The sequence below is a fragment of the Crinia signifera genome, chromosome 1, assembly GCF_055691185.1.
Source record: "Crinia signifera chromosome 1, ASM5569118v1, whole genome shotgun sequence".
Taxonomy (NCBI): Eukaryota; Metazoa; Chordata; class Amphibia; order Anura; family Myobatrachidae; genus Crinia; species Crinia signifera.
The window spans coordinates 218,842,017-218,869,005 of record NC_139217.1 but is presented as its reverse complement, the minus strand read 5'-3'; the positions used below and the strand labels follow the sequence as shown (position 1 = coordinate 218,869,005).

At 43.6% G+C, this 26,989-nt stretch overlaps 1 protein-coding gene across 1 annotated transcript; it reads left to right on the top strand.

Moving 5' to 3' along the window:
• REST (RE1 silencing transcription factor) lies at positions 1-26,309 on the top strand. Its single transcript, XM_083179275.1, has 4 exons — positions 1-166; positions 7,289-8,164; positions 22,898-22,981; positions 24,132-26,309. The coding sequence occupies exons 2-4, from the start codon at positions 7,297-7,299 to the stop codon at positions 25,880-25,882; spliced, it is 2,703 nt and encodes a 900-aa protein (XP_083035401.1). The 5' UTR covers positions 1-166; positions 7,289-7,296; the 3' UTR covers positions 25,883-26,309.
• Positions 26,310-26,989: the final 680 nt, after the last annotated feature.

Genomic DNA, 26,989 nt, shown 5'->3' with positions numbered 1-26,989 from the left:
CCCTGCTGCCGCTGTACAGGACGAAGAGGGAGGAGGAGATGGGGGGGAGTACGAGTCTGAGTGCAGCGTGTGTAGGAATGTGAGAGCATACTCAGATACTCTCATACCGAGAACGCCGAACAGCAGGGTCGATCCGTCCTACGGTGGATACGGTGCTGAGTGTGAGGTGAGCGCGGACCTCCACTTGGCCGGTGAGAGGTGCCGGAGTTTGGAGTTAGGGGATTGCAGTTTGGTAGAACTTTTTTGCGGCCGTTGAGCCCAGGCCAAGTCACAGAAGGTGTCCCTCACACACGATAACTACACCTACACACTCCCTGTATAGTCTATAGGTGCGTACACCCGGCTCGCTGTGTGCTCCCGCAGCCACCTCCGTCGCTGTCCAGAGTTGGCCCTGCTCTAGCTGCTGCTGTTTATAGGCGGCGGCGCTGTGCCTGCTGGGAGAGGCGCTGTCCAGGGCTGATCTGTGCACCTCCGATCTCACGGAGACCGCTCTGTGCCCACACCCGTACCCCATCTTCCATGCCAGTGTCTTCCTGTCCACTGTCCAGACATCGTGCAGGGGATAATGTGTTGGGGGCCGGTTCCTGGCAGAAAAGTTACACCCCATAACATGGTGATTGTAATTAACACGGGGCTGGTGGCTGCAGCCCCTGGTGGCGGTGCTGATTATATGCCTCCGAGATGCCGCTGCTGTTAGCCAGTTCCGGTAGTTGGTCCTTGCTAAAGTTAGGAGTCGGTCCTGATCGCCTCCTGGGCCCCGCATGCCACGCGTGACTAACCCCCAGTGGTGTACAGAGCTGTGTATTTATTCACGGTATCGTGGCGTAATCGGGGCTTCTGGTGGTCCGTACGGGTTAGTACGCACAGTTAAACCCGTGAGGCGGACATTACACGCAGGCGGGGCGGGCGGGGAGTCCCCGGTGTCAGCGCTCCTTCTGTTGTGTGGGAGAAAATGGCCGGAGCAGTCTCCCCTGTGATTACGCACAGTAATCCGCTCCTGCAAACTAAAGTTTTGAACTCTTTAATGCAAACCTTTTACGGGTTGCTGATCACTGATGCAGCATCCTCATTAATACAGAAAGCATACTATTGACACGTTTTGGTAGATTAGACCTTTTCTTAAACCATGTGAGAACAGGCTATAGTAACTAAACAGCAGTTTGTCCCACTGTAAGTGCTTTGTAGGAAAGCGCCTTTAGGTTTATATAGGGGACAGTACATATGCAGTATGCCCTGTACAAATGGCATCACAGAAGAAGCTGTTATAACTGGTGTGACACTTGGATCCAAAAACATGCAATTTGGTGGGGGGTGTCTCAAATCTAAGATGCAATAAACAAAACCACTGACCTAATGGGGTCTTTTTGTTATTATGAGCTTATTGGCCTTTTTGGCGGTAGATTTTTACCTACTGGAGTAATTCAGAATTGTGGGGACAGCTGCTCCAAAAAGCCATTATCCACTCCATCCTAAATGTGAACAGTTATGTCTCTAATTAATAGCGGTGCAACTTAACGCATCTGGTTTTGATCCTGCTGCTAGCACACAAGCGCACCATGCTTTGACACTGCTGGAGTGATCATGTTGGATCCCTCATTTGCAACCCAGTGCTCATACCCATAAAGGAGCCCATACACGGTCCGTTGTGTATGGCTCCGTTCTGTACTATGCGAGGCGCACTCCCGCGCATCACATAGTACGGTACAAAAAGTATGTGCTGCACATACTTTTTGTACTAGGTACACATCGGATCGCAGTGCATGCCCTAGGGATCCGATCCGATGTGTGCTAATTAAGTTCCAAACGGATCCGTTAAACGGACCGTGTATGGGCTGCTTAAGATGGAGCTGGTCCATGGGATCCAATACCATCTGAAGATGGTGCCGGTTCCTGCAAGCAGCTTCTGAAATTAAAAATAAGTTTTTGTAGTTTGCTTAATATGAGGCAGCCACAACAGAATCTAAAAATAACTGGGCCCCTTACTAAAAATCAGCAGGAACTGTTTTCCTTGTGTGTAACAGGCCCAGTGATCACGACTAGACCAATAATAGCTTCATCCAACTAAACCTGTTATCCTGGGTGGTCACTAAACAGATAATCTCCAACTATGACATCACTGTGCTTTAACACTCCTGCGCATGTGAAATACAATCTGACAAGAAGGTGGTATTCAGCAGGCTAAAACATTATTCTCAGTGCTTGCACCCCTGATCTTGCTACAGGCCTCACTCCTGGTGAGACTACAAGCTTCCTCAATTGGACTTCATGTGTATATAGTCTTTCTGTAGACTGATGGACTTCAAATTGTTTGGAAATAGCCTTCTAATCCTGTCCTGACAGATGAGCAGCAAGAACTGCTTATGGGATCATCACAGGGGTCTCTTTCTCCCTATTATTATGTTAACACAATCCTGTATGCTCCAGACCAAACACTGCTGTAATGTAGACAGTAGGTGCATTTCAATTGCTAATGATCAAACAATGAAGTGCGTAAGGGGGAAAACAATTGTTATATAATACCTGAGCTCCCGTCTAAAGTGACGTGCGAATGCTAGTCTATTGAAGCCCACACGCGGGGCAATTCAAGTGCATTTTCTAAGCTCTCTAACTACAGTAGATCGCTGCCTTAGAAAATGCCCTGAGTGTTCTGAGCGATCTAGCACATAGGCCAGGTTTAGTAAGGATATGATAGCCATACACAAAAATAAGGTGCATCCTGCTAGGGAACTGGCGATTAATCTTTCTATTTAATGTACAACTTTGTATTCCTTTTGCATAACATCTATAAAGTGAATTGTACCTTTTTTATGTTTTTATGAAAACTACAAGACATTCATTTGTATAATGTTTTTTAATGTGTATTATCTTTTCATTGCCACTCTAGTTAATTGCTTTGGTCATTATTGCATTATTTTTCATTCCTTCAGTTGAACAAAGACCTGATCAGAATCGGCTTTATTGGCCAGGTATACTTGCGTATACTAGGAATTAGATTTGGATTGCTGTGCAGCAGCCAGGTTGGGAACAAGTAAAACAATGAGGGACATGGGCATAGGGAATTTACTGTGCTATGCAGCACCCAGGCAGCCATTCAGCGGCGCCACTTGGTGTTTGCAACAGCCAGATAGGTAGTAAGTAAGTAGAAAAACAGTACCGATATAGAACATGACAGGGGTGATATGGGGTACATATTTGGCTAGCGGCACAGATCCTAGGCAGTCGTCAGCGATGCCATCATAACATTGCAGGCAGCAGTGGAGGGGCTCAACAGGCCATCTCCCCTTCTGCACCCACTGGAGTCAGCTTGGATGGATCTATCGGCTGTCCTTGTGGGGGGGGGGGGGAGAGTTCCTGGGGCCAGAGTTGGGCCCTTTCTGGGACAATAGATTAGCAGGGCCGCGCCACTGAGTTTGCCCGGAGCATTGGGTGGGCTGGAGGACAGCAGCGTCGGCGATTCCCTTCTTATCCCTGTCCACCTCCTCCGTCACCACCACTGTCCACCGTGTAGGCCTCCCCTCTCTTCACCATCTCTGCCGCACTTCACCTCCGGGGGCCAAGGATGAGAGATCAGAGCTCCACATGAGTGCGATCATCCCCGGCCCCCACCGGATGTTAATCAGTGCTTAAAAAAATATTGTATTGTTTGGTGCATATAAGTCTTCGGACAATATTAACCCTTTGAGTGCCAACTATGCTGTGAGAGATGTGCAAAATATCTGCTAAAAATGCTCACAGTGGATTATTTTTTTATTTTATTTTTTTGGTGAACTATTTAACAAAACTTAAATTAATTGAATTCATATTTTCCAGCAATAATCAGTGATTTATATTCCTTGACTTCCGACCTGGCACTTTTTGCAGATATTTTACACCGCAACATTGGCACTCAAACGGTTAAGGGGTTGTATTACCTATATATTACTATATAAACAAATTATTATAGGGTTTGAAGTGCTTTGTGAAAGAAATTAGTGGTACAATATTAGTGGCCCAATTGGGTATATGGATCTACAGAATAGGGTCATTATTATTTTGAACAACTTAAACAAATAAAAATGTTTGCAAACTGCACCTTTCCCAGGTACAATGAACTGTCATACAAAGAAAGTGGAGACCGGGTAGTTATATATTCTCATTTCAGAACGGTCTTGGACACACCCTTAAGTTCTCCTTTGCATTGAGATATAGCGATATCAATTCATGGACCATTGCTGGATTCTTATTTGCTTCTGATGTTGGAGAATTCAGTTAATTTTCCCTGGCACACCCCTGGGAGTGGCAAGCTGAAATGTAGGATAGAAAGTGACTTGTTTTGGCTCACAAACCTAATTTTTTTTGTGTTGTATTCATGAGTTAGGATGGATTTAGTTGCTATACATAATATAATCGAAAGAATAGTTGTGTGACTGCACTACCAGATTGCTGCTTCTTGCAGATACCAAAAATAAAATTAATCAGCCCAGAAGCGCTATCTTTTGGTGAGCTAAGTAGTTTAGCTTTACATGGCTAAATTCAGTCTATTTGAGCGCCTTGAAAACAATGAAACATTACCCCTCGAGCTTCCATCACTTTAAATGGTTGATTAGGTGTATTAAAACAATTGAATTGCCCTTAAAAGCATAAATGTGAATATATATATATATATATATATATATATATATATATATATAATTACGTAGAGAGAAGAGGCGGCACTCTTAGGTCTTTGAAGAAATATATCTATCTAATAAATATTTCACTCGAGAAACACCATAACTTATATCTTGATATAAGTTATGGTGTTTCTCGCCTGAAATATTTCTTCAAAGACCTAAGAGTGCCGCCTCTTCACATCTCTATCTACCCTCCTCCTGGATTGCAGTAATTGAGGAAGGCACCAGGGCAACTACAAGTAAGAAGGGATTGAGTGCCGGTATCTATCGATAGATAGATAGATATATATATAGATGGCTCATGCTTTGAATTACTAAAAAGTTTTTTCATCTTGAAATGGTGGTGTGCTGGTTCTTGTGCTCTAATACCTTCAGTGGATTGGATCTCAGAATATAGTATTTCGTATGTTCTGGCACCTACGAACTTTAATTGGATTTAAAAGTGTGCGGTTTCTCCAGCAAGTTTTTGTGTGTGTGTGTGTGTGTATATATATATATATATATATATATATATATATATATATATATATATATATATATATATATATATCCTTGGAAGTAGATCATACAACGGGGCGGCACTCGAACGGATTTATCTCATGAAATAATTGCAGACCGACAACTGCTTTGGTCTGACGTTTCGGTAATTTAATACCTTTTTCAAAGACTTTGAAAAAGGTATTAAATTACCGAAACGTCAGACCAAAGCAGTTGTCGGTCTGCAATTATTTCATGAGATAAATCCGTTCGAGTGCCGCCCCGTTGTATGATCTACTTCCAAGGCTATATTTCTCAGGAAGGCACCGCGGTAGTTGAATCATCTTGTTGGGAGTGCCGGATCCCTGCCCCATCTATATAGATAGATAGATAGATAGATAGATAGATAGATAGATAGATAGATAATATAGATATATATATATATATATATAGATATATATATATATATTCTCAATCATTGTAGGGGCTCTGCACACACTAAATTAACTGATAATAAATAGTGGAGATTTGGTTCATGAATTGATCAATACATTTAAGCCTGCAGCCCCCTTCAGGGGACCCCACTTTTCTGCAGGTCCTAACACTACCGCTCAAAATGGCTACAATACACATAGCTATCACATCAATGTTTGATTCCAGGCATGCTATCTGCTCTAAAGCTCACAGCAGACTGTGCTTTTATAGGTGAGCAGTTACCAACACACCTGTCACTAATCATCTAGGGAACTGGTTAACATAAGCTATGCATTATGGGTTAAAACAGGGTGCATGAGAGAATGTGACCACAATAAGACTAATATCTAATAAACAATATATACACTAAACATCGGCACTCACCTTTCCTAGTTTTAGGGTGCCCTATGGCTTGTGACCACATTGTTTAAACAGACATTGTAGGGCAGGGGTGTCAAACTCAAATTCATCGGGGGCCGCATCAGCAGTTTGGTCACCCTTAAAGGGCCAGTCCCCCCAAAAAGTACAAATGACAGAAAACTTGTACAAGGTGTACTTTAAAGCAGTAGGAAACAGGACATGCATATAACAATAATGCGATAACAAAAATGGTGGGCCATCAAACACAGAGCTATGTTGCAGAAATGTAATTCCACATCCAGTACTAATTATATTGAGGTGCAGGGTTCAGTGGTAGACAGGGACAGAAGGTACAGAGCTGCCTTAGGGATGCTAGAGGAGGTGACACCATTTTGGGAAAGACATTTTAATATGGCTAGCAAGATAGACACACAGTGACTAGAGGAGAGCATGGCCTGGTGTGTAAATGTCACCCTCAGTGACCGAGATCCCCACGTACAGCGACCAGCCCGAGCTATACACTACTAACCTATTTCCTGCCATATTGCGGGGCTTTGCCTATAAAAAATAGACAAGGCCCACTCATCAGAATCACTCAGCACACAGCATTGTGGGGTGCAGAGCAATCGTACTTAAGCATGTCGCTCGGCAAAAGAGGGCTTTATGGGCCCTACACACATAGCGATGTGTGTAGGTCGACCTAGCTACGCTAGGTCGGGCTGTGCTGCGCCGCTATCGCATAGCACACAGAGCTGACAGCCCACACACAAAGCGAGCTGTCAGCTCTGTGTGCTAAGCGAGCAGACAGCGCCAGCGATAAAGACGCGCGGGGACGCGCATTGCTGCCGATATAGTCCCCACACACACACCGAGGTGAGGGCATTTTCTAAGCGACTTTGCCAAACTAAGCAAAATCGCTTAGAAAATGCCTTAATATCGGCATGTGTGTAGGCCGTATTAGTTTCTTGCTGCCTGAAATTTGCTTTGTATACTTGTCTTATATTGTGAAGTCTCTACTGTGCAATGTAATTTCCCCTCCACCCCAAAAAAGCATTGAAGCAGTTAACTTTAGATTGAGATTTTCTATGGGGGTAGGCAGAGGAGTATACTGTATGTGAAATTTGAATACTATTATTCCATTCATAACTGTTTTATACATCGGTGCAAAATACCAAAATTAATTTTCTTTGATAAATTTGTGAAACCTTTTCACATTGGATAAGTAATAGAATGCTTTTTTTGTTTATCAAATATAACTATTGCTTATTTCAATAGATTTGCCATCTGTTTGTCATGTGACTGATCCATTTTTTTTTTTCCTGTAGCTCTTGCCATGGCTACTCAATTAGTTAGCCAAGCTAGCAGCAGCTTATTCTGCAACAGTGGTTCATTTGGCATTGGCGATGTGTATGGCCTACAGGACCTTTCTAAAGCAGAGGTAGCAGCTCCTCGATTGATCATGCTAGCAAATGTTGCTCTGACTGGAGAAGTAAGAGATGGTGTTGATTATGCCTTAGAAGAGGACAGACAAATGGCAGAATTGACAACAGTATATGAAAACAGTTTTTCAGATAGTGATGGGGAAAGAATGGATATTGAAGAGTCCAGTCTGGAGAATGAGTCAAGCATTTTTGAAAACCTAGAAGTGGAACCCTCTGAAATACAAGGCGAGAAGTGTGACCATCAAGAAGCTTCCCATAAAACTAGCTCTGAAGAGGAACCAGAAAAGAATGTGGAGACTACATCTGCTACAGAAGACAAAAACAAGTGTACTAAAAGTAAGCCTTTTAGATGCAGACCTTGCCAGTATAAGGCAGAATCTGAAGAAGAGTTTGTTCATCATATAAAGGACCACAGTGCCAAGAAATTCATTGACCATGACACCAACAAAAATGTTCAGGATTCTGGTTCTTGTGCCTCTGAAGAAGTGGATTTTTCCAAAGGACCAATCCGATGTGACAGATGTGGTTATAACACCAACCGGTTTGATCACTATTTGGCACACTTAAAGCACCACAACAAAACTACTGACAATGAGAGAGTTTACAAGTGCACCATATGTACTTATACCACAGTCAGTGAATATCACTGGAAAAAACATCTACGTAACCACTTTCCACGGATTGTTTATACATGCTCTCAATGTTCTTATTTTTCTGATCGGAAAAATAACTATATTCAGCATATAAGAACACATACAGGTAATATTTAAACTATATCATGAAAACATGCTAAATGTTGTCTTTGTTTTATAATTCCTGATAGTCCTTAACTTGCATGCCAAATTTTTGATGTGGCTTATAACATGTTTGCATACAAATTTAGTGCACCACATTTTAAAGTAGCCTTCTGCCTGTGAAACATTAAATCAAGACTGACCATATAAACCAACACCTTGTAATCTTCTGTGCTGGACATCATATGTCTAAATGATACTATAAGCTAAAGACTTTTTGTCCTATAAAAATCTTTACGCCTTCATGCATAACTAAAATATGAACAAGCTAGTGCTGGCAATATTGGTTAGCTGTCCTAAAATTGCACATACTGTACAAGGCATATTTTGAACTAACAGGTCGTATTATCTGAGTGAATTTGATCTCTTGACTTGCCTACTATATCCACCTTGGGGTTATGAAATTGGAATTCGGCATACAGGCTTTAGGACCATCCACAAAACTGTGTATAACAGTAGGCTGTGTGTCAATATGATAGTTATCTACTACAAGAGTGGGAAGCTAATTGTTTTTAATAGTAAGGATCACTTACAACATATATACATAATACAGGAAGTGGGTAGTAGGAGAAAAAACCTCTTAGCGCACTTGGTGTCCCTTAAAAAGATCTTTATTTTATTTCATCATTAAAAACATCAAAAACATTTTCTTAAAAATTCACAAGCATCAAAAAATAGTGAGATTTCCTGATAAATGAAAAAATAGTACAATCCTCCTTACCCAGATGGCGGGGTGGAGCCAAAGGGATGGTATAACAGGGTGTTTTTCGTGAACAGAAGAATCACCCTGTAGGCTCCACAGGCTTCTGGGTGGGAGTAAGTCCTCCTGGGTTAGTAGCAATCCTGGGCCAACGCGTTTCGAGTCCTGGAGACTCTTTATCGAGCCTTGATAAAGAGTCTCCAGGACTCGAAACGCGTTTGCCCAGGATTGCTACTAACCCAGGAGGACTTACTCCCACCCAGAAGCCTGTGGAGCCTACAGGGTGATTCTTTTGTTCACGAAAAACACCCTGTTATACCATCCCTTTGGCTCCACCCCGCCATCTGGGTAAGGAGGATTGTACTATTTTTTTCATTTATCAGGAAATCTCACTATTTTTTGATGCTTGTGAATTTTTAAGAAAATGTTTTTGATGTTTTTAATGATGAAATAAAATAAAGATCTTTTTAAGGGACACCAAGTGCGCTAAGAGGTTTTTTCTCCTACTACCCACTTCCTGTATCTATCTTCGGTGTTTTGGGAAAACACCAGGAAGAAAAACCACTAGCAGCAAAAAGGGGTGCGCAGGGGCACTCTAAGTTCAAATTTTTTTCTTCTGATATATACATAATACATAGAGTACTGTTCGAAATATCTTGCAGAGTAAGAATGCTTTTAAAAATGGAAGTTTTTTTTTCAAGGTACACAGTTTTTGAAGCAATGCTGAAGTGAAGTTGTTCCAAAATCTTGGAGAGCTAACTGCAGATCTTCTGTGTATGTAGGCTTGCTCAAATCCTTTTACCTCCTCATGTAATCCCAGATAGACCCCATAATGTGAGGTCCGGGATCTGTGAGGGCTATTTCATTACTTCCAGGACTCTTTCTTTACGCATAAGATAGATTTTAATGAACTTAGCTGTATGTTTGGGGTCGTTGTCCTTTTGCAAAATACATTTGTAGCCAATCCCATGCCTCCCTGATGGTATTGTTTTGATGGAGTACTGTACCTGCCTGGTTTTTCTTAGCATTGAGGACAGTATTAATCCCTATTTCCATTTCAGTTTGTTGAAATGCAGCCTTAAGGCCCATACACACTGGACGATTTTGAGCACAAAAGCCGATCCAACTTCGTGTTTTGAGCGGCTTTTAGGTCAAAGCCACCCAGTGTTTACAACTCGGCAATGAGCAGTGATGCGTGCTCCCTCATCATTGACGTGAAAGCCGTTCATCTGCTGGCATTACCAGGAGATAAGCAGCTTTGTGGACAGCTTTCCATAGTGATGTACTACGGAAAGCTGTCCGCCCCTCACTGACAGTGCCAGGCAGGGGAGAAAGCCACTCAGTGTGTATGGACCTTTACACTTGCAAGGATCCTTCACCATGCTTTAGTGTTGCCTGCAGACACACTGTTCCACTCTTCAGTCCCCAATTCTTCTATTTTCGTGCATATTTGAGCAGATTGGTCTTGTTTCCATGTCGATGTTATGGCTTTTTAGCTGCAATTAATTTTAGGCTGCATCAAGACCACTTCTGGCCAGACTTGAACAGTTGATGGGCATGCCTGCGTTCCACTGTTCAGTTCAGAGCAGATAGCACTGCTGTACTGATTTTTAATGGAAGGTAAGCATGATCTGACTTTCATCTGATGCACTATTTCCTTGGCTGATTTCTGTGTTTACAGTCGTCAACGTTGCCAGTTTCTTTGTGCTTCTTCAAAAGAGCTTGATCAGCACATCTTGAAACTGTATGCTTTGAAATCTTTACATCTAACCATCTTTAGAGACCTTGCTGAAACAGTATAACTACTTTGGGGTTTCTTTACTAAAGGCCCCCACACACTAGAACGATTTTTTGGCCGATTGTCCAATTTCCGACCAATCGTCCGATATATCGGCCAATTTTTACCAATAATTGGCAATAATCGACCATCGCTAAAACCATATTAAGTACATATTGTATATAGTTTAAAGTTTCCTGAGGGGTAAATGTACTTTGTCTACAACTGCTAATTATATTGTTAAGCTGGTCCATTTTTTCCCGAACTGATTAAGTATATTATAGAATAATATATAGTAGCAGTAGACAGCCAAGGGGCGGATTCAGTTTAGACCACTGAACACTGCAATTTTGGCCAATCTCACCAGATTCTGACTGATCGGGCTGAGAAATTGAGTAAAAACTGACCAAGTTGCATGTATTTGGCATCCCATCCGATTCGATGGACGGCCCTGGGCTCATCGGATTGGACCTGGAGATTGAACCTCCTGCACATTAGATATATCAGATGTGTGTCAGTAGTGCTCCTGCAACAGTCTCCATGTACGCTCGGGGGATATGGTCGCTCAGCGAGCATTTCTCTGGCGATTTCGGATGAAATTACATGACCTCTGAACTGATATCTGAACACAATTTACTTTATTTTTTCAAATTAATTCAATCAGGGGTGCCCTGAAAGAAGATTGATACTCTAGGGTGACGTGACTCAAAAAGTTTGGTAACCACTGGGTTACCGTTAGGCACTTAAAAGGGGGCGGTGTTTAAATTTAGGTGGCAAGGGTTAGCGTAAGGCTTGTGGGTATGGTGTTCTAAGGAGGGCAGCTTATTTATGCCTTATCGGGATTATCTCTTTCGGGATGATGTTGTCTGTATTCTGCCTGACTGTAGGCTAAAGGCCCCATACACTATGCGATTTGGTCCCAATTTCACCCAATTCAGATGGATCGGGCCAAATCGCATGTCTAGACACCTGTCCGACCCGATGCACGGTCCTGTGCGCATCGGATCGAAGTTGTGTAGTCGGACCGTCTGCACATAAGATTTGCTAAATCTTATGTGCAGCCGGGCAGGGGACTCTGTGAGGTGGCTGGTGGGGGACACAGAGACGGCGGACGCAGGCCAGGGAGCCAGAGCAGTGAGGCAGTGTCAGTTTTTCGTGCAGGTGGAGGGAGCAGGGGGGCGGCGGACAGGGTGGGCGGGGGATGATGCGTTTCATTTGTTAGTAGGGCAGAGGCAGCAGGCAGGGGACGCTGCGGGGGAGCATTGACCGCTCCTGACTCTGTTACTGCCACCTGTGTCCCCCGCAGCATCCCCTGCCTACTGCCTCTGCCCTACTAGCAGAGTCCCCGGCCTGCCCCCCTGCTCCTTCCACCTTGCAGCTCCACAGGAGTTGCATATGATAAATCGCATGCAATTTATCATTAGGCATTTGATGTGCAAAGTTTTGCAAGTCGTGTGTCCCCCTCCCGGCGAGCTGCAGGGGGAAATCAGGTCCGACTTGTCTTTAGGACAAGTCGGACTAATGTATGGGGGCCTTAACTGTATGTATCCCATAAAGTACATGGAAGTGTGGTAATATCATCCTGAACCATCAAATAATATAGCATGGCAGTGTCGATGGCCATAAGCATATTGGAGGCAGTAAAAATAGTGTCAAATGGTTGATATTTGCAACTTAAAATAGCCAGCAAATGTGTTTCAGTAATACCCCTTTTCCACTAGCAAAAATATCCTGGGTCGATGCGCGTCCCCCTGGGTTTTTCACTAATGGAAACACGTCCAAAGCAGATATCCTGGGTCAACTAACCCAGGACTCCAACCCCGGGTAGTTACCTGGGTTGGACCTAGGATGCTCCCAAGTCCAGGGGCAGTGGAAAAAGGTATTGCGGGTCGATGCGAACCGGGTCCTGTTCACTGCGATGTAGAAGCAGCTGCTGGGAGAGGCTCTCATCTCCCAGAGCTGCCCGCCTTCCGATGACGTCACCCACCATGCTTTATGCTGGGTTGGGTGACTAGTGGAAAGGGTCTGCAAGTGAGGTCACAGCTGGGTACGAATTCCTGGGTGTGACCCGGCTTGTCTGAGGGAAAAGGTGTATAAATGAGTTTTCTAGAGTATTTTTGAGTACGTAAAATGTCCCAATAGTGATATGTTGGTGTAGATGAAAGTTTCTAAAACTGTAGGCAATGAACAGTTTCAACTTTCATTTGCACATTCAAAAACACATTAGCTACCAGTACAACCTCTGTGTTCGAGTTCCTCAACATTTAACCGGGTTTTTTTTTTTGGCTATTCAGAAGAAAAAAATCACCCGAAAAATGACCTGTTTAGAAACCTCTAAATACATAATTCATTTGCAGTCGTATTTCATGAGGTACTAAACTGTATCCCAGTGTTTTTGCATTAACCCCTTCACGACATATGACGTATATATACGTCATATGTCGGTTGCGGGGGAATCAAGCCAGCTCACGGAGTGAGCTGGCTTGAAAGAGAGCAGGTAATGGCTGTATATTACAGCCAGGTCCCTGCTCTCACGAGCGGCGAGTTCGCCGATCGTGGCCGTTTAACCCTTTAAGCACCGCGGGCAAAGCGCCCGCAGTGCTTAAATAGCTGATCGGAGGGGGGGCGCCCCCCTCCGGCGCCGATCGGGGCCCCCCGCAGCGAGATCGGAGGGTGCCGATCGGTTGCCATGGTAGCCAGGGGTCTAATGTAGACCCCTGTGCTGGCCGTGTATGCATACCTATTACATCCTGCCTCAGGCAGGATGTAAAAGGAAGTGCATAAAATCACTACGTTCAGCCATAGAGCTCTATGGCTGAACCTAGTACAGGCGATCGCGCCCCCTAGTGGTCAAGTACACTAGGGGGCCTTGTAGTAAAAGTAAAAAAAAAAAAAAAAAAAGTTTAAAAATAAAAAAAAAATAAAAAAATATTAAAAGTTCAAATCACCCCCCTTTCCCCATTTCCCAAATAAAAATAAATAAAAAAAATAAACATATTTGGTATCGCCGCGTTCCTAAAAGTCCGATCTATTAAAATATAACATTAGTTATCCCGCACGGTTAAAGGCGTAAACGGAAAATAATCCCCAACGCCAAAACTACGTTTTTTGGTCGCATCGCGTACCCAAAAAAAAATAACTAAAAGAGATCAGAAAGTCGCCCATATCCCATAATGGTATTAATTAAAAAGTACACTTCAGCCCGCAAAAAATGAGCCCTCACCCAGGTCCGTAGGTGGAAAAATAAAAAAGTTATAAGCCGCAGAACATGGCGACGCAACGCAAATTAGAAAAACCGTAAAAGTTGCGATTTTTTTTTTTAGTGGTAAAACATAACGAAAAATATATAAGTTTGGTATCACCAGAATCGTAACGACCCATAGAATAAAGATAACCCATCATTTTAAACGAACTATGAACTCCAAAAAAACCGTAACCAGCGCAAAATTGTGCAATGGCGGTTTTTTTTTTTTTACCCCACATTGAATTATTTCCTGATTCCCCAGAATATTATACGGTATAGTAAATGGTACCATTACAAAGTACAACTTGTCCCGCAAAAAAAAAGCCCTCATGTGTCTATATAGCCGGAAAATTAAAAAAGTTACGCTTATTTGAACGCAAGGAGGAAAAAAAAAAAAAAAAAATACCTTAAAAGGCAATGTCGTGAAGGGGTTAAAATAAGGATTTATTATTGATTAAGCCCCACACTCTATTCAATCAGGATTTAAATGCAAGCAGCATTGTATAGCAAACAATGGTACTTGTGAGTTATCTGGGCGTCCGATTTGGGTACTTACGATTTGCATGCGATTTGCATGCGATATCGCATACGATATCGCATGCGATATCGCATGCGATATCGCATGCGATTTACGATTTGCATGCGATTTAGCATGCGATTTGCATAAGATTTGCTATTCATTTCATTACCCCACTATCCCCAAAGTGTGTCTATCAACGTGAACCCGAAGCGTGGCGAGCGCAGCGAGCCCGCGAGGGGCGGCGGTACGCGTCCTCCGACCTTTTCATGCCCTACTATCCACTAGGGCGTGGAGTGAGAATAGAATAGTGTGGCGAGCGCAGCGAGCCACCGAGCCCGAAGCGTGGCGAGCGCAGCGAGCCCCGCGAGGGGACGCGGACACCTGTGAAGCCCGCAAGGGCACGCGGATACCTGTGAAGGTGTCCGCGTCCCCTCGCGGGGCTCGCTGCGCTCGCCACGCTTCGGGCTCGGTGGCTCGCTGCGCTCGCCACACTATTCTATTCTCACTCCACGCCCTAGTGGATAGTAGGGCATGAAAAGGTCGGAGGACACGTACCGCCGCCCCTCGCGGGCTCGCTGCGCTCGCCACGCTTCGGGTTCACGTTGATAGACACACTTTGGGGATAGTGGGGTAATGAAATTAATAGCAAATCTTATTCAAATCGCATGCTAAATCGCAAATCGCATGCGATATCGCATGCAAATCGCAAATCGCATGCGATATCGCATGCGATATCGTATGCGATCTAGTACCAAAATCGGACGCCCAGATAACTCACAAGTACCCAAACAATACATCATTCTAAATGACAAAATTCTATATTCTAATTTCTACTCATAATCTGCTGCGCTATAAGAAACTGTAAATAAATAAATTACTTAATAGCCTTTTACACAACAGCCAATGTCACAGCATTATAAAATAACATCACCGAATAGTTTTTAGTTGAAACATTTTCATAACTTGCTCAAATGTTTTGTTTGAGCTTAAATTTTTCCAATACCATGGACAGCACAGATTATCTACTCCAGTGCATAGTATTGGAATCATTTATTAGCTCAAACTTTTGGGAGCTGTTTGGATGTAGGTGTCCACCAGCATTAGTTCTGTCCTATGACTCTTATGCTGTGTACACACGTGAGAGTAGATTTTTACTATATTGTCAAAATCGTATGCAGATCACACCGGTTTTTTTACCTTGTGATCCTGATGCGCTTCCATGACAGCACAAATCGAAACCCAGATAGACAGGCCAGCAATGACTATATTGTGCAAATCGAATGTAGATTGTATGAATTGTATGTAAATAGTACAGAGTAAGAAAAGATTGCATAGCACTCGAATCGTAAGTCGAATAGCAAGGGAATCTCACTGTGTATACACACCATTAGATTGCAAATTCAAATTAATTGCTAAAGCGTTCCTCCTACAAGGGAATGTATACGGCAGATTAATTTGTCCCAAGTAATCAGTGAAGTTCCCTAATTATGTTAAGAGCCCCAAACATTTTTGATGGCTTTCCCATATTCCCCGATCAAATTCCTTTTGACAATCAAAAATGTAACTTGGTGGCTATTAATCTAAAATGTTTTAATTCTTATCTGTCTGCAATTTAAATAGTGCTCTCTGAACAATCAATGTGTGAAAAGGATTGAAGTTTTGTATAGCATCTGATTGGATGGCTGAAACATGTTCTGTACTTGAGTGGACACACTCAATAAAACCTGCAGAAAAAAGTTTTGTATTTACATCTGCCATAATTATACTATTGCCCAGTTTGTGTACATATGTTTATAGCAGTTTTCATCTGTTCTATATGCTGAAATTATTTGTAAGTTCTGAGCAATTTCAATACCCAAGAAAAAATATTCCTACATTTGCCACATTTTGTAAGCCTCTAAAAGCCCTCTCCTTTGCATAAGAAAGGCTGAGATTGTTTTGATGCTGGACCTATGTAGTTTTGGGAGAAAGGGAATGAATTGCAAATATAACACAATGGATAAAGTTATCTGCTGCTGCACCCCAGAAGTAGTATAAATTGTATTCTTTATAAGTTTACTTGCTACTTTGGAAGATAAGAAGTTTAAAAAGATTAATCATCAGTTTGAAAAAGGAAGGAGGAATAATATTCGTCTGTTAACAGTATCTGCACTGTTTGCAGCTGTGTCTTCTATAAATAATTACAGGTACACCATGATTTTCCAGCACCCAATGGTCTGGAACCGCTTTTTTTTTTTCTGGAACATTTTCTGCACATGGGTGTAATACGCGCAAGTGCCAGATGGACATAAATGGAGTTGGTTGTAATGGGAGTTGGACTGTGGCAGGTTCAGACAGTGGAGAGTTGGACAATGAAAGGTTTATCATTGGTTGTAATGGGATTTGGGCTGCAGGAGGGTTAGAGTTACTGTCATGTTGCAGGAGGTTTAGAGTACACTACTTGTAGTTTCATTGCACTCACTGTCAATGTTTGTACAAAATGTACCAGATACCTGTTTTGCTTATACAGTACGTAGTACTGATGGGGCCAGCACAATCGTTGCTGACGTATCGACAGCTGGCCGTATGTGGTGGCTGGCATACTAGCAATTGACGCTCACGCGCCCAATTCCTGGCAATGGACGTGACACGCTTGTGTGTCCATTGCCAGGAATGCAACACACGCCTTATTCTGTGGCGCAGTGTCGATTGTTTTCACTCTCCGCTCTTATTTGTTTTTGTCTCCCCCAGCCCGTCTGTCACCCTCTCTCCCCCTGCTGCCTCAGCTCATCTTTTCCCTTTTCCCACTACACTCTCTCGATGGTGAAGCCAGATAGGATTGACTAATTTTAATAAAATTAAAATTTTATTCAGGAGAATACAGCAACATTGTAAATTAGACGTAATCTATTTTAGGGCCGATTAATGACGATCGGGGTCGTACCCAGGATCGGCGTGATCAGCCTTCGTTGTAAATTTCCCCCTTTTCTCTACCGTCCAATGGGATACTGGGTTGAATACTATGGGGATAGAGATCCTCCGCAGGAGAGACAGGCACATTAAAACTTTCAGTGTGGGTGCACTGGCTCCTCCCCTCTATCTCCCTCCACTAGTCAGTTTAGAAAAATGTGCAGTGCTTCCTGGATGCTCCAGAGTTTGTTCTTCATTTTATTTTAGTTTGTTATTTTGGGGTGCTGCTTTGACCAAGCAGCGGTCCTGCTTCGTGGGAGTCAGGGGAAGGGTCCGTCCCTGGCCTCTTCAGGTGCAGAGCTGACCCTGCTGCAGGACATCTGTCCTGTGTGGGACTTGTCACCACACAGCATTGCGCTGTGGCGAGCAAGTCCCCCTGCTGCCGCACACCCCTGACAGGTCAGAAGACGTCTGTGGTGAGTATAGGTTGGGGGTCCCACAAGGGGACACCCCAACCGCTTTGTGCGGCAAGATGGCGGTGGCAGTAGCGGCGGCCCTCACGCAGGGACTGCGGACCCCCCCACATAATTTCACTGGCATAGGGGGATTGCCGCTTGACCACCAGGGATACCCATTGCTGTTTTTATTAAAAACACATTTTATGCCAGTATAAATATTTTAGAAGCGCCAGCTCCATGTATAGGGGGCGGGGCTTCACTCAGAGCGGGACCAGTCTCTGCATCCTGCTTCTTCATGCTGACAGAGGTCACAATTACAGCTCCTCAGTGGTGTGGTGGATTCTGATCCTTGCAGCGCGGCAGAGACAGCAAGTAATTTAAGCGTTTTAGTGCTGCTGCGCTATATTGCTTGTCTATTGTTGTTATTTCACTGTGTTGTGCTACCAGCTCTCCCAGATCTGTGAGCTAAGGTTTAGGGTGTACTGGTCCCCCATTTTGCTCTGATTTGGGTGCAGCCTCATCATGGTGAAGAAATTAACCTGCATGTGAGCCCTGTATGTCACCACAGCCTACTGGTGTGGCCACTCAGGTCAGTGGGGTACCCCCACAGCTTGTGAGGGGACCGCAGGCAGATAGTCAAGAGCCTGCTTGGGCCAGCAGCATGAAAACTCTGCTGGACTCTCAGTGTTTGATGAAAGCTGGGAAGCAACAGACACAGAGGGTGCAGAGGGAACTGGCCATCTTATCTGCAAGGGTGGATATTCTCACCCCTCAGCCTGCACAGCCTCAAGAGGCCTGCTGCAGCAATGGCCCCTGATACTGACGATGATGACATCTTAGATGAAGGGGAGGATGAGGTGGAACAAGATACTGTTCCCGAACAGGCTCCAGCACATGGTACTGAGCCCCTAATTAGAGCCATCAGGGAAGTTTTAGAACTTCCTTTAGAGGAACCCGTTGAAGGGCATCCTTTCTTCATGACTCAGAAAAAACAGCCAATATATTTTCCTGAGCAAGCTGAGTTAGAGAATGCTTTTAAAGGTGCCTGGCAGAACCCTGAAAAGAGATTCCAGCTGTCTAAGCGGTTTGCAAATGCTTACCCCTTTGATCCTGTGGGAAGAAAGAAGTGGGAGGAGCCGCCTGTGGTGGACTCGTCAGTCTCCCGCCTTTCAAAGAAGGTACTGCTGCCAGTCCTGGGTGTATCCACTCTCAAGGACGGTGCAGATAGGCGGCTTGAGGCTACACTCAAGTCCATGTACACGGCTAGTGGGGCTTCCCAGCGCCCAGTACTAGCCAGTTGCTGGATGGCTAAGGCCATTCATACTTGGTCCACACAAATCCAGGATGGTTTGCGTCAGTGGGTTGCTGATGTGGACTCTAAGAAGAGTGTGGAAAGTATTCCTTTCACAGGTGAACGGCTCTTTGGAAGTGAGCTGGATGACTTGATTTCCAAGGCCACGGCAGGTAAATCCACTTTCCTCCCGTCAGCACCCACGGTTGCTAAACGCACTTTCACAAGCCCGGCCCAGCAGTCCTTTCGTGGGTCTAAATTTTGCCCCAAGGCCAGGGGTGCCTCCAATGCCAATAGAGGCACAAGGGGCAAGTTTAGGAAACCTAACTCCTCGGGTAACCAGGACCGTGCAAATGCCGCAGCTTCTTCCAAGCCTGCTGCATGACTGGGTCCGCCCACCACGAGAAATTCTCAAAGTGGGAGCTCGTCTGTTGCACTTCAGCCACGTGTGGGATGCCTCGTGCCTAGATTCCTGGGCCAGGAATCTTATTTAGATAGGCTACAGGCTGGAGTTCGCTAAGCCCCCTCCCCGAAGATATTTCAAGTCCGCCCTCCCACCCTCCATGGAGGATCGGAGTCTCCTTCAGGGTGCCATTCAGAAGCTCCTTCAGTCCAGGGTAATTGTGCAGGTTCCAAGGCTGGAACAGGGTCAGGGATTCTATTCCAACCTATTCCTGGTACCGAAGCCAGATGGCTCAGTAAGGCCCATCCTGAACCTAAAATCAATTAACTACTTCCTTCAGGTGTTCAAATTCAGGATGGAGTCTCTATGCTCGGTAATTGCTAGCCTGGAACCAGGGGAGTTCCTAGCCTCCATAGACGTCAAGGACGCCTATTTACACATCCCGATTTGGCCCCCAAATCAAATCTTCCTCAGTTTTGCTTTGGGAAATGACCATTATCAGTTTAGGGCGCTACCCTTCGGGCTGTCTACGGCCCTGCGTGTCTTTACGGAGGTAATGGAAGAAATGATGTTGCTCCTCAGGCTTCAAAGGGTAAATGTTATACCTTACCTAGACGACCTGCTGATCAAGGCAGGTTCGGAAGAGGCCTTGAGGAGTGCCCTCAATCTGACCATGCAGCTTCTAAGAGACCACGGATGGATTTTGAACATTCCAAAGTCTTTATTGGTCCCGGCCCAAAGGATGGTGTTCCTGGGCATGATTCTGGACACAATGGAACTAAAGGTTTTCCTGCCTGTGGAAAAAGACAATACATTACAGCAGCTCGTGAGAGACGTCCTAATGAGCCCTCTGGTTTAAGTTCATCTCTGCCTCAGGCTGTTGGGCAAGATGGTGGCTTCATTCGAAGCCATCTAGTTCGGTCGATTCCATTCCAGAATCTTCCAGCTGGATATTCTGACAAAATGGTCGGGGTCTCCCTTACAGATGCACAGGACAATTTGCCTGGCAGCGAGGACCAAGATCTCTCTACAGTGGTGGACTCAATACATCCAATCTATTGGCAGGTCATTGTTTCCAGATCCAGGACTGGATTCTGTTAACCACAGTCGCCAGTCTGAGAGGTTGGGGAGCTGTGACGCAGGGAGTCCGTCTCCAGGGTCGCTTGGTCTCCTCTGGAATCCAGGTTGCACATAAACAAACTGGAGTTAAGGGCAGTTTACTATGCTCTGTTACAGGCGGCCCCATTGCTACAGGGCAAGGCGGTGCAAGTCCAGTAGGACAATGCAACCATGGTTGCGTACTTCAACCTTCAAGGTGGGACGAAGAGCATGCCTTGCATGAGAGAAACAACCAAAATCTTCTCCTGGGCAGAGCATCATGTCAAAGCCCTGTCGGCAATCTTCATTCCGGGAGTCGACAACTGGGAGGCGGACTTCCTAAGTCGTCACGACCTCCATCCCGGGAGTGGGGTCTTAACCCTCAAGTGTTCAACGCCATCACGGATCTTTGGGGGCTCCCTCAGATCGATTTTATGGCCTCGCTGTTGAATCAGGTACTATGCATGGACCAGGGATCCAAGGGCAGTAGCAGTGGATGCCCTGACTTGGTCGTGGGATTTCCAGCTGGTGTACCGGTTTCCACCACTTCCATTGCTGGCGGATTCAGCATCAAAGATCAGAAACCATCCTGGTGGCTCCAGACTGGCCGCGAAGGGCCTGGTACGGGACCTTTCAGGCCATGCTAGTGGAAGACCTGTGTCGTCTACCTCTATGTTTAACGGCCTGGAGGTTGAGCGGCAGATCTTAGGCCTTAAGTGCCTACATCCCTCGGTCATTGCCACCATGACAAAAGCAAGAAAGCCAGTAACTACTTCTCACTATCATGTGATATGGCGGAAATACGTGGCCTTGTGTGAAAAGAATACCTTACCACCAGCAGTATTTCATCTGAACAATCTGTTGAGATTCTTCAGACTGGCTTGGAGCTGGGACTTCAATTGGGTTCCTTAAAGGTCCAGATCTCGGGTCTGTCTGTGTTTTTTTCAAAAGAAACTGGCAGCCTTGCCGGAGGTTCAAACCTTCTTGCAAGGGGTCCTGAGGATTCAGCCCCCTTTTGTACCGCCTACTGCACCTTGGGACATGGACGTGGTTCTAACATTCCTGAAGTCCTCTTGGTTTGTTCCGTTGGAAGAATCTGAGTTGAAACACCTTACATGGAAAACTGTTGTCTTGCTGGCCCTGGCTTCAGCCAGGAGGGTGTCCGAGTTGGGCGCGTTGTCGTGTAATAGCCCTTACCTGGTGTTCCACGAGGATCAGGCAGAACTCAGGACAAGGCCGCTCTTCCTACCAAAGGTTGTGTCGGCTTTCCATCTCAACCAACCGATTGTGGTTCCTTCCAGCGCAGCACATCCGGATATACCATCTTCCTTGGATGTGGTTCACACTCTAAGGGTGTATGTTAAGCGCACAGCCAGAATCCGTAAGACGGATAGTCTCTTTGTGCTTTATGATGCGCAGAAGAAGGGTTCTCCTGATTCTACAAGAACCATTGCACATTGCATTCGTTGCACGATTCAACAGGCGTATGCAAAGGCTCGTTGAAGGCTCATTCCACCAGATCCGTAGGGACTTCTTGGGCGGCTGCCCGGGGAGTCTCGGCCCTGCAACTTTGCAGGGTCGCAACTTGGTCAGGTCATCACACCTTTGTGAGATTTTACAGATTTGACACTCTGGCCAGGGAGGATTCCCAGTTCGGACAAGCGGTTCTACAGCAGACTCCGCACGTTCTCGCCCTTTCTGGTAGCTTTGGGACCTCCCCATAGTATTCAACCCAGTATCCCATTGGACAGTAGAGAAAATAGGATTTTGGGTACCTACCGGTAAATCCTTTTCTCGTAGTCCATATGGGATACTGGGAGCCCGTCTCTGTGCGTCAATTCTGCTGTAAGACACTGTTCCTTACAATGTTAGGGCTTGTTGCCTTGTTGTCATATATGACTTTATTCTACAGTTTTTGGTGACTTCAGAAGTTATGATTCACCTCTTTTATTATTTTGTTGGTTTGGGTGTGCTGTGAGAATCTCACCACGTTATATTGTTCACATACCTCCTCACATAGCTCTCCTTCGGCACAGTTTTTCATTAACTGACTAGTGGAGGGAGATAGAGGGGAGGAGCCAGTGCACCCACACTGAAAGTTTTAATGTGCCTGTCTCTCCTGCGGAGGATCTCTATCCCCATAGTATTCAACCCAGTATCCCATATGGACTACGAGAAAAGGATATACCGGTAGGTACCCAAAATCCTATTTTTATTACTGTCTAATTCAATTTTAACAATGACTTGATTACTTTTTAGAAAAATTAAAGCAGTTTGAATTATTGACTCTTGTAGTTTAAATATTATTTTTGTTTTAGGAGAACGACCTTATCAGTGTATAATGTGTCCATATTCAAGCTCCCAGAAAACTCATTTGACCAGACATATGCGGACCCACTCAGGTTGGTTGTAATATAGTATATATATTTAATAAAGTTAAAATAGTTACTTATTATACCTTATTGATATGCATGGACAGTTCTAACAAAAAATAACTGAAATAATTGATTTGAGAGTGAACATAAGCATATTAAAGTATGCAAATTGTTTAGTCTTGAGGTTCCCAATGCCTCAAGACTGGAGGGCTCCATCTATGAAAACAAAGGTGTGATGCTGTTTAGTGGGTGGAAAAAGGTCAGGATTCTCCATTGTAGGACAGAGATTTCCTGTCCCCCTGCAACAGAAATAGATGCCAATAATCAGATGTTGGTCACCAGCAAGTTGTTAGACAGTCATTGGATCGACAGGGGTAAGGTTGACATGTTTTTTTGTTTTTTTTTTTACCCTTATGTCAACAGTCAACGTAAACACTATATTGTACCACCACGTCCCCTTGCATAGCTCGATACGCTTGGCACACGATTCTATTCTCCCACCACGCCCTAGTGGGTGGTAGGGCATGAAATACCGCCTATCGGCACATGTTGGCACAAAGAACCCATGTCGACCTAATGACCCTGTCGACCTAATGACCCTGTCGACCTAATGACCCTGTCGACCTACTTGGTAATGACCGTATCCCCATTAATCGCCCAGTTGTGATTGAGTGATCCAATGCTGCCTCCTAGGATGCATGATTAATACTGCAGCAGGAAGTCTGCTTATAATAGTATAGCGCTGTATGGTAGTGCAGCAGAAAGCATCAAAGTGCTGCTTCCAAGAATGCAGCAGTGATAGCAACTCCTACCACACTTGAATTAGGCCCATAGAGCTTGCTGTCATTTCTTCCTTACTAGTGAATAAGTATATAATTTGCTAGTGGTGGAAATTAGTAACATGTTAGTTATTAGAACCATGAAATGTTTTGTCTGCAAAATATGATTTTGTCATGCGTCTTCTAACAGTACATATATACTTTTCTTTTTTTAACAACGCTTTCAATGGAGCAGCTGGGTATGGATTTTATATTATTCCCATAATTGTGCATGATTTGTTTTTTAATTGTATTCTTATCTTTGGTTTTGAAAATAAGCATGTGTATCTTGAATGTGTCTGTTTGAAAATTGAAATATTCTGTGCTGATTTATTTTAATTATGTTTTCATTCTTTTAGGTGAAAAGCCTTTTAAATGTGAGCAATGCAGTTACGTAGCATCAAATCAACACGAAGTGACACGACATGCCAGACAAGTCCACAATGGACCCAAACCTTTAACGTGCCCACACTGTAACTACAAAACTGCAGATCGCAGTAACTTTAAAAAACATGTGGAACTGCATGTTAACCCACGACAGTTCTTGTGTCCTGTGTGTGATTATGCTGCATCAAAGAAGTGTAATTTACAGTATCACATCAAATCCAGGCACTCAGGTTGTGCTGACATCACTATGGATGTTTCCAAAGTGAAGCTAAGAACAAAAAAAGGGGATGTATCTTGTTCAGACCTTGAGACAAATAAGCAAGAAGAAAAAGAAAACTCTGAAGTAAGAGTGGAGTCAACAGAAAGAAAATCTGATGGAAAACTAAAATCCGATAAGGAGAAATGTGTGAAGCTTAAACAAACTGCCAGTTCTTCCATTGGCCAGATAACAACAAGGAGCCAAAAGCTGTCATCCCACAAGACTGATCAGGATGCTAGCAATGAGAAAAGAACTTTAAAAGCTAAATGTGCTAAAAGAAAATCTAGTGTGGTATCTGAAAAGCCACTCAAAATAAATGATGCACAAAATACCAATATAAAGAAAAGGAGATTGGCACAGAAAAGCAAGCACACACGAGACTTGCCTAAAAAAGAGATCAGAGCAATAAAATCCAAGAGGCAGAAGGTGTGCTTGAAAAAGAATAAACAAAATAAACCTTTTAAAAACAAATTAAAAAATAAAACTAAAACACACACAGCTGAAATAACAAAAAGGAAATCTAGTAAGCCACCTAAAGATTGTGATTTTGAACAGAAAAAAGTACAGTATGAATCAGATAGCATTGATGATACAGCGGTAGTAAACTGCCCTCCATCTGCTCCAGTACTTCCAGATGATATAATCATAGCCTCAGAAGTAGTGGAGAACATTGAAAAGGAAGAGAAAAACAAAACTGAAGACCGTATAGAGAGTGATTTATTGGATACTAGCTTTGTTCTTAATTCAGTGCCTGTGGAAATAGTAAAGGAGCTAAATGAGTTGCCGGTAGAACTGGAATCTGGGTTGGGTATAAAAGAAGTTGAAAATTCAGAGAACTCTGTGATGAGCTCAAACATTGACCAACCAGTTATGGAAACTCAGAGCGCATCAATAACTGAGACTTCCGACAATATATTTCATGAAAATGAATCTCCACTGAGTGTAAAAGTAGCAGACGCTCTTCACTTGCACGACTCACATTGTGATCTCACAAGTGATGAATCTGGAACCGCTTCAGATACATATAGTATGGAAGTAAACAAAAAACAGCGAGAAGAAAACACAAATGACATTGGAGAACTTCCCTCGACACCTAATGTACAGCATCTAAATGATAACAATTCAAAAGACATTGTAAAGTCTCCACGTGAAGCCTCCAACAACGAATCCACAGAAATTGAGGAGGATGAAGGAATACATAGTCACGAAGGAAGTGATATAAGTGATAATGTTTCCGAAAGAAGTGATGATTCCGGCTTAAATGGTTTGCAGTCAGCTCAAGAAAATATAGATGCACAGCCAATTGTGGCGGGATCTTCAGTTGGCTCAAGCCTCTCCACTGAGAGTTTTGTGTGCATTTTCTGTGATCGTGCCTTCAAGAAAGTGGAGGACTATACAAAGCATTTGAAACGTCACTTAGTTAATGTATATTACCTTGAGAAAGCAGCACAAGATAGGATATAAATTATAACTTCCTAAAAGTGGAGTATTTTGTATTTCTACATTGAAGTTCTGTAGGACAACTATGTGAAATTAATGACTTATTCCCTTGTTGTAGATGGAAAGTGCTGTTAAAACATTTTACTGTGCAGAATTTTCTGTAAAGCTTTTTAGTAGTCCTGGTTTGGATCAGGCCTGTTTGCCAACAAACTGAACTTTTATCAAGTAGCTCTATAAGATGTTTAGTTAAGATCACCTTTATTAATTACATAGAGAAACAAAATTCGAAACATTGTGGTCAATTTACATCCTTTTTTTTTCTTTAATATACGACCAATATTAGTGTGTGTGTGTTTGTTGTTTTTACTATGGCTTTGTTTATTGGCCTCTCCAATTTCCTTCCACTTAATTGCTGTTAAACTATTCAATAAAATGAGGCCATGCTAATTTATTTTTAAAGGGTAGCAATATTTTTTTTTATTTTTTTTTTTTCTATGAAAGAAAGTGGCCCATGTATTTATTTTGTCAAGTTAAAAGAAGACCTCCGTTAAACAAAAAGTGTCTGTCACATTGTTGGCAAGCTTACCCTACTGTCGTTCCTGATCGTTGAGTCTCACCACTTAATTTAATTGTTTTCCAGTTGAAAACAATTATAGAAATCCCCTTTTATAGTCATCATTTTACCAGTTTTCAGTCTATCTGTTTCATGCTTACTGAGTAGTTTGGCATGCCCCATTCATATTTATTTAGATAGATACTGTAGGCATACTTATTTACTGTTTCAGACGATTTACCCAATTGCATACTTGCCTAGGGAAGTAGGTGGGATTTGGTTGTAATAATGCATCGGTAATAATAATGGCAACAATTGCAGCATTTGCAATGGAGGGTGTGGCCATAGTGGTGCAAATCTCTTCACAATCTCCTTTCCCGTACCATATCGATACCATGTACATTTTCCTCTAAGATATCAAAGAGTAGAACATCAGAAAGTTGGTAAATATGTATTAAGGCCTCTCTGTGGAATAGTTACAGGTGTAAAGTTGAAGGTTAATTTGACTAAAGTTTATGTGCTTTTGGGCCAGATGTATCAAGCTTCAAAAAATATATAAAATTATGCCATCATGTCTG

What these genes read in the sequence shown, in the direction of transcription:
- REST (XM_083179275.1), top strand. Translation starts at nt 7,297, where the DNA reads ATGGCTACTCAATTAGTTAGCCAAGCTAGCAGCAGCTTATTCTGCAAC. An exon ending in GCATATAAGAACACATACAG is followed by an intron (nt 8,165 to 22,897) that starts GTAATATTTAAA and finishes TTTTTGTTTTAG; the next exon opens with GAGAACGACCTTATCAGTGT. An exon ending in ACATATGCGGACCCACTCAG is followed by an intron (nt 22,982 to 24,131) that starts GTTGGTTGTAAT and finishes TCATTCTTTTAG; the next exon opens with GTGAAAAGCCTTTTAAATGT.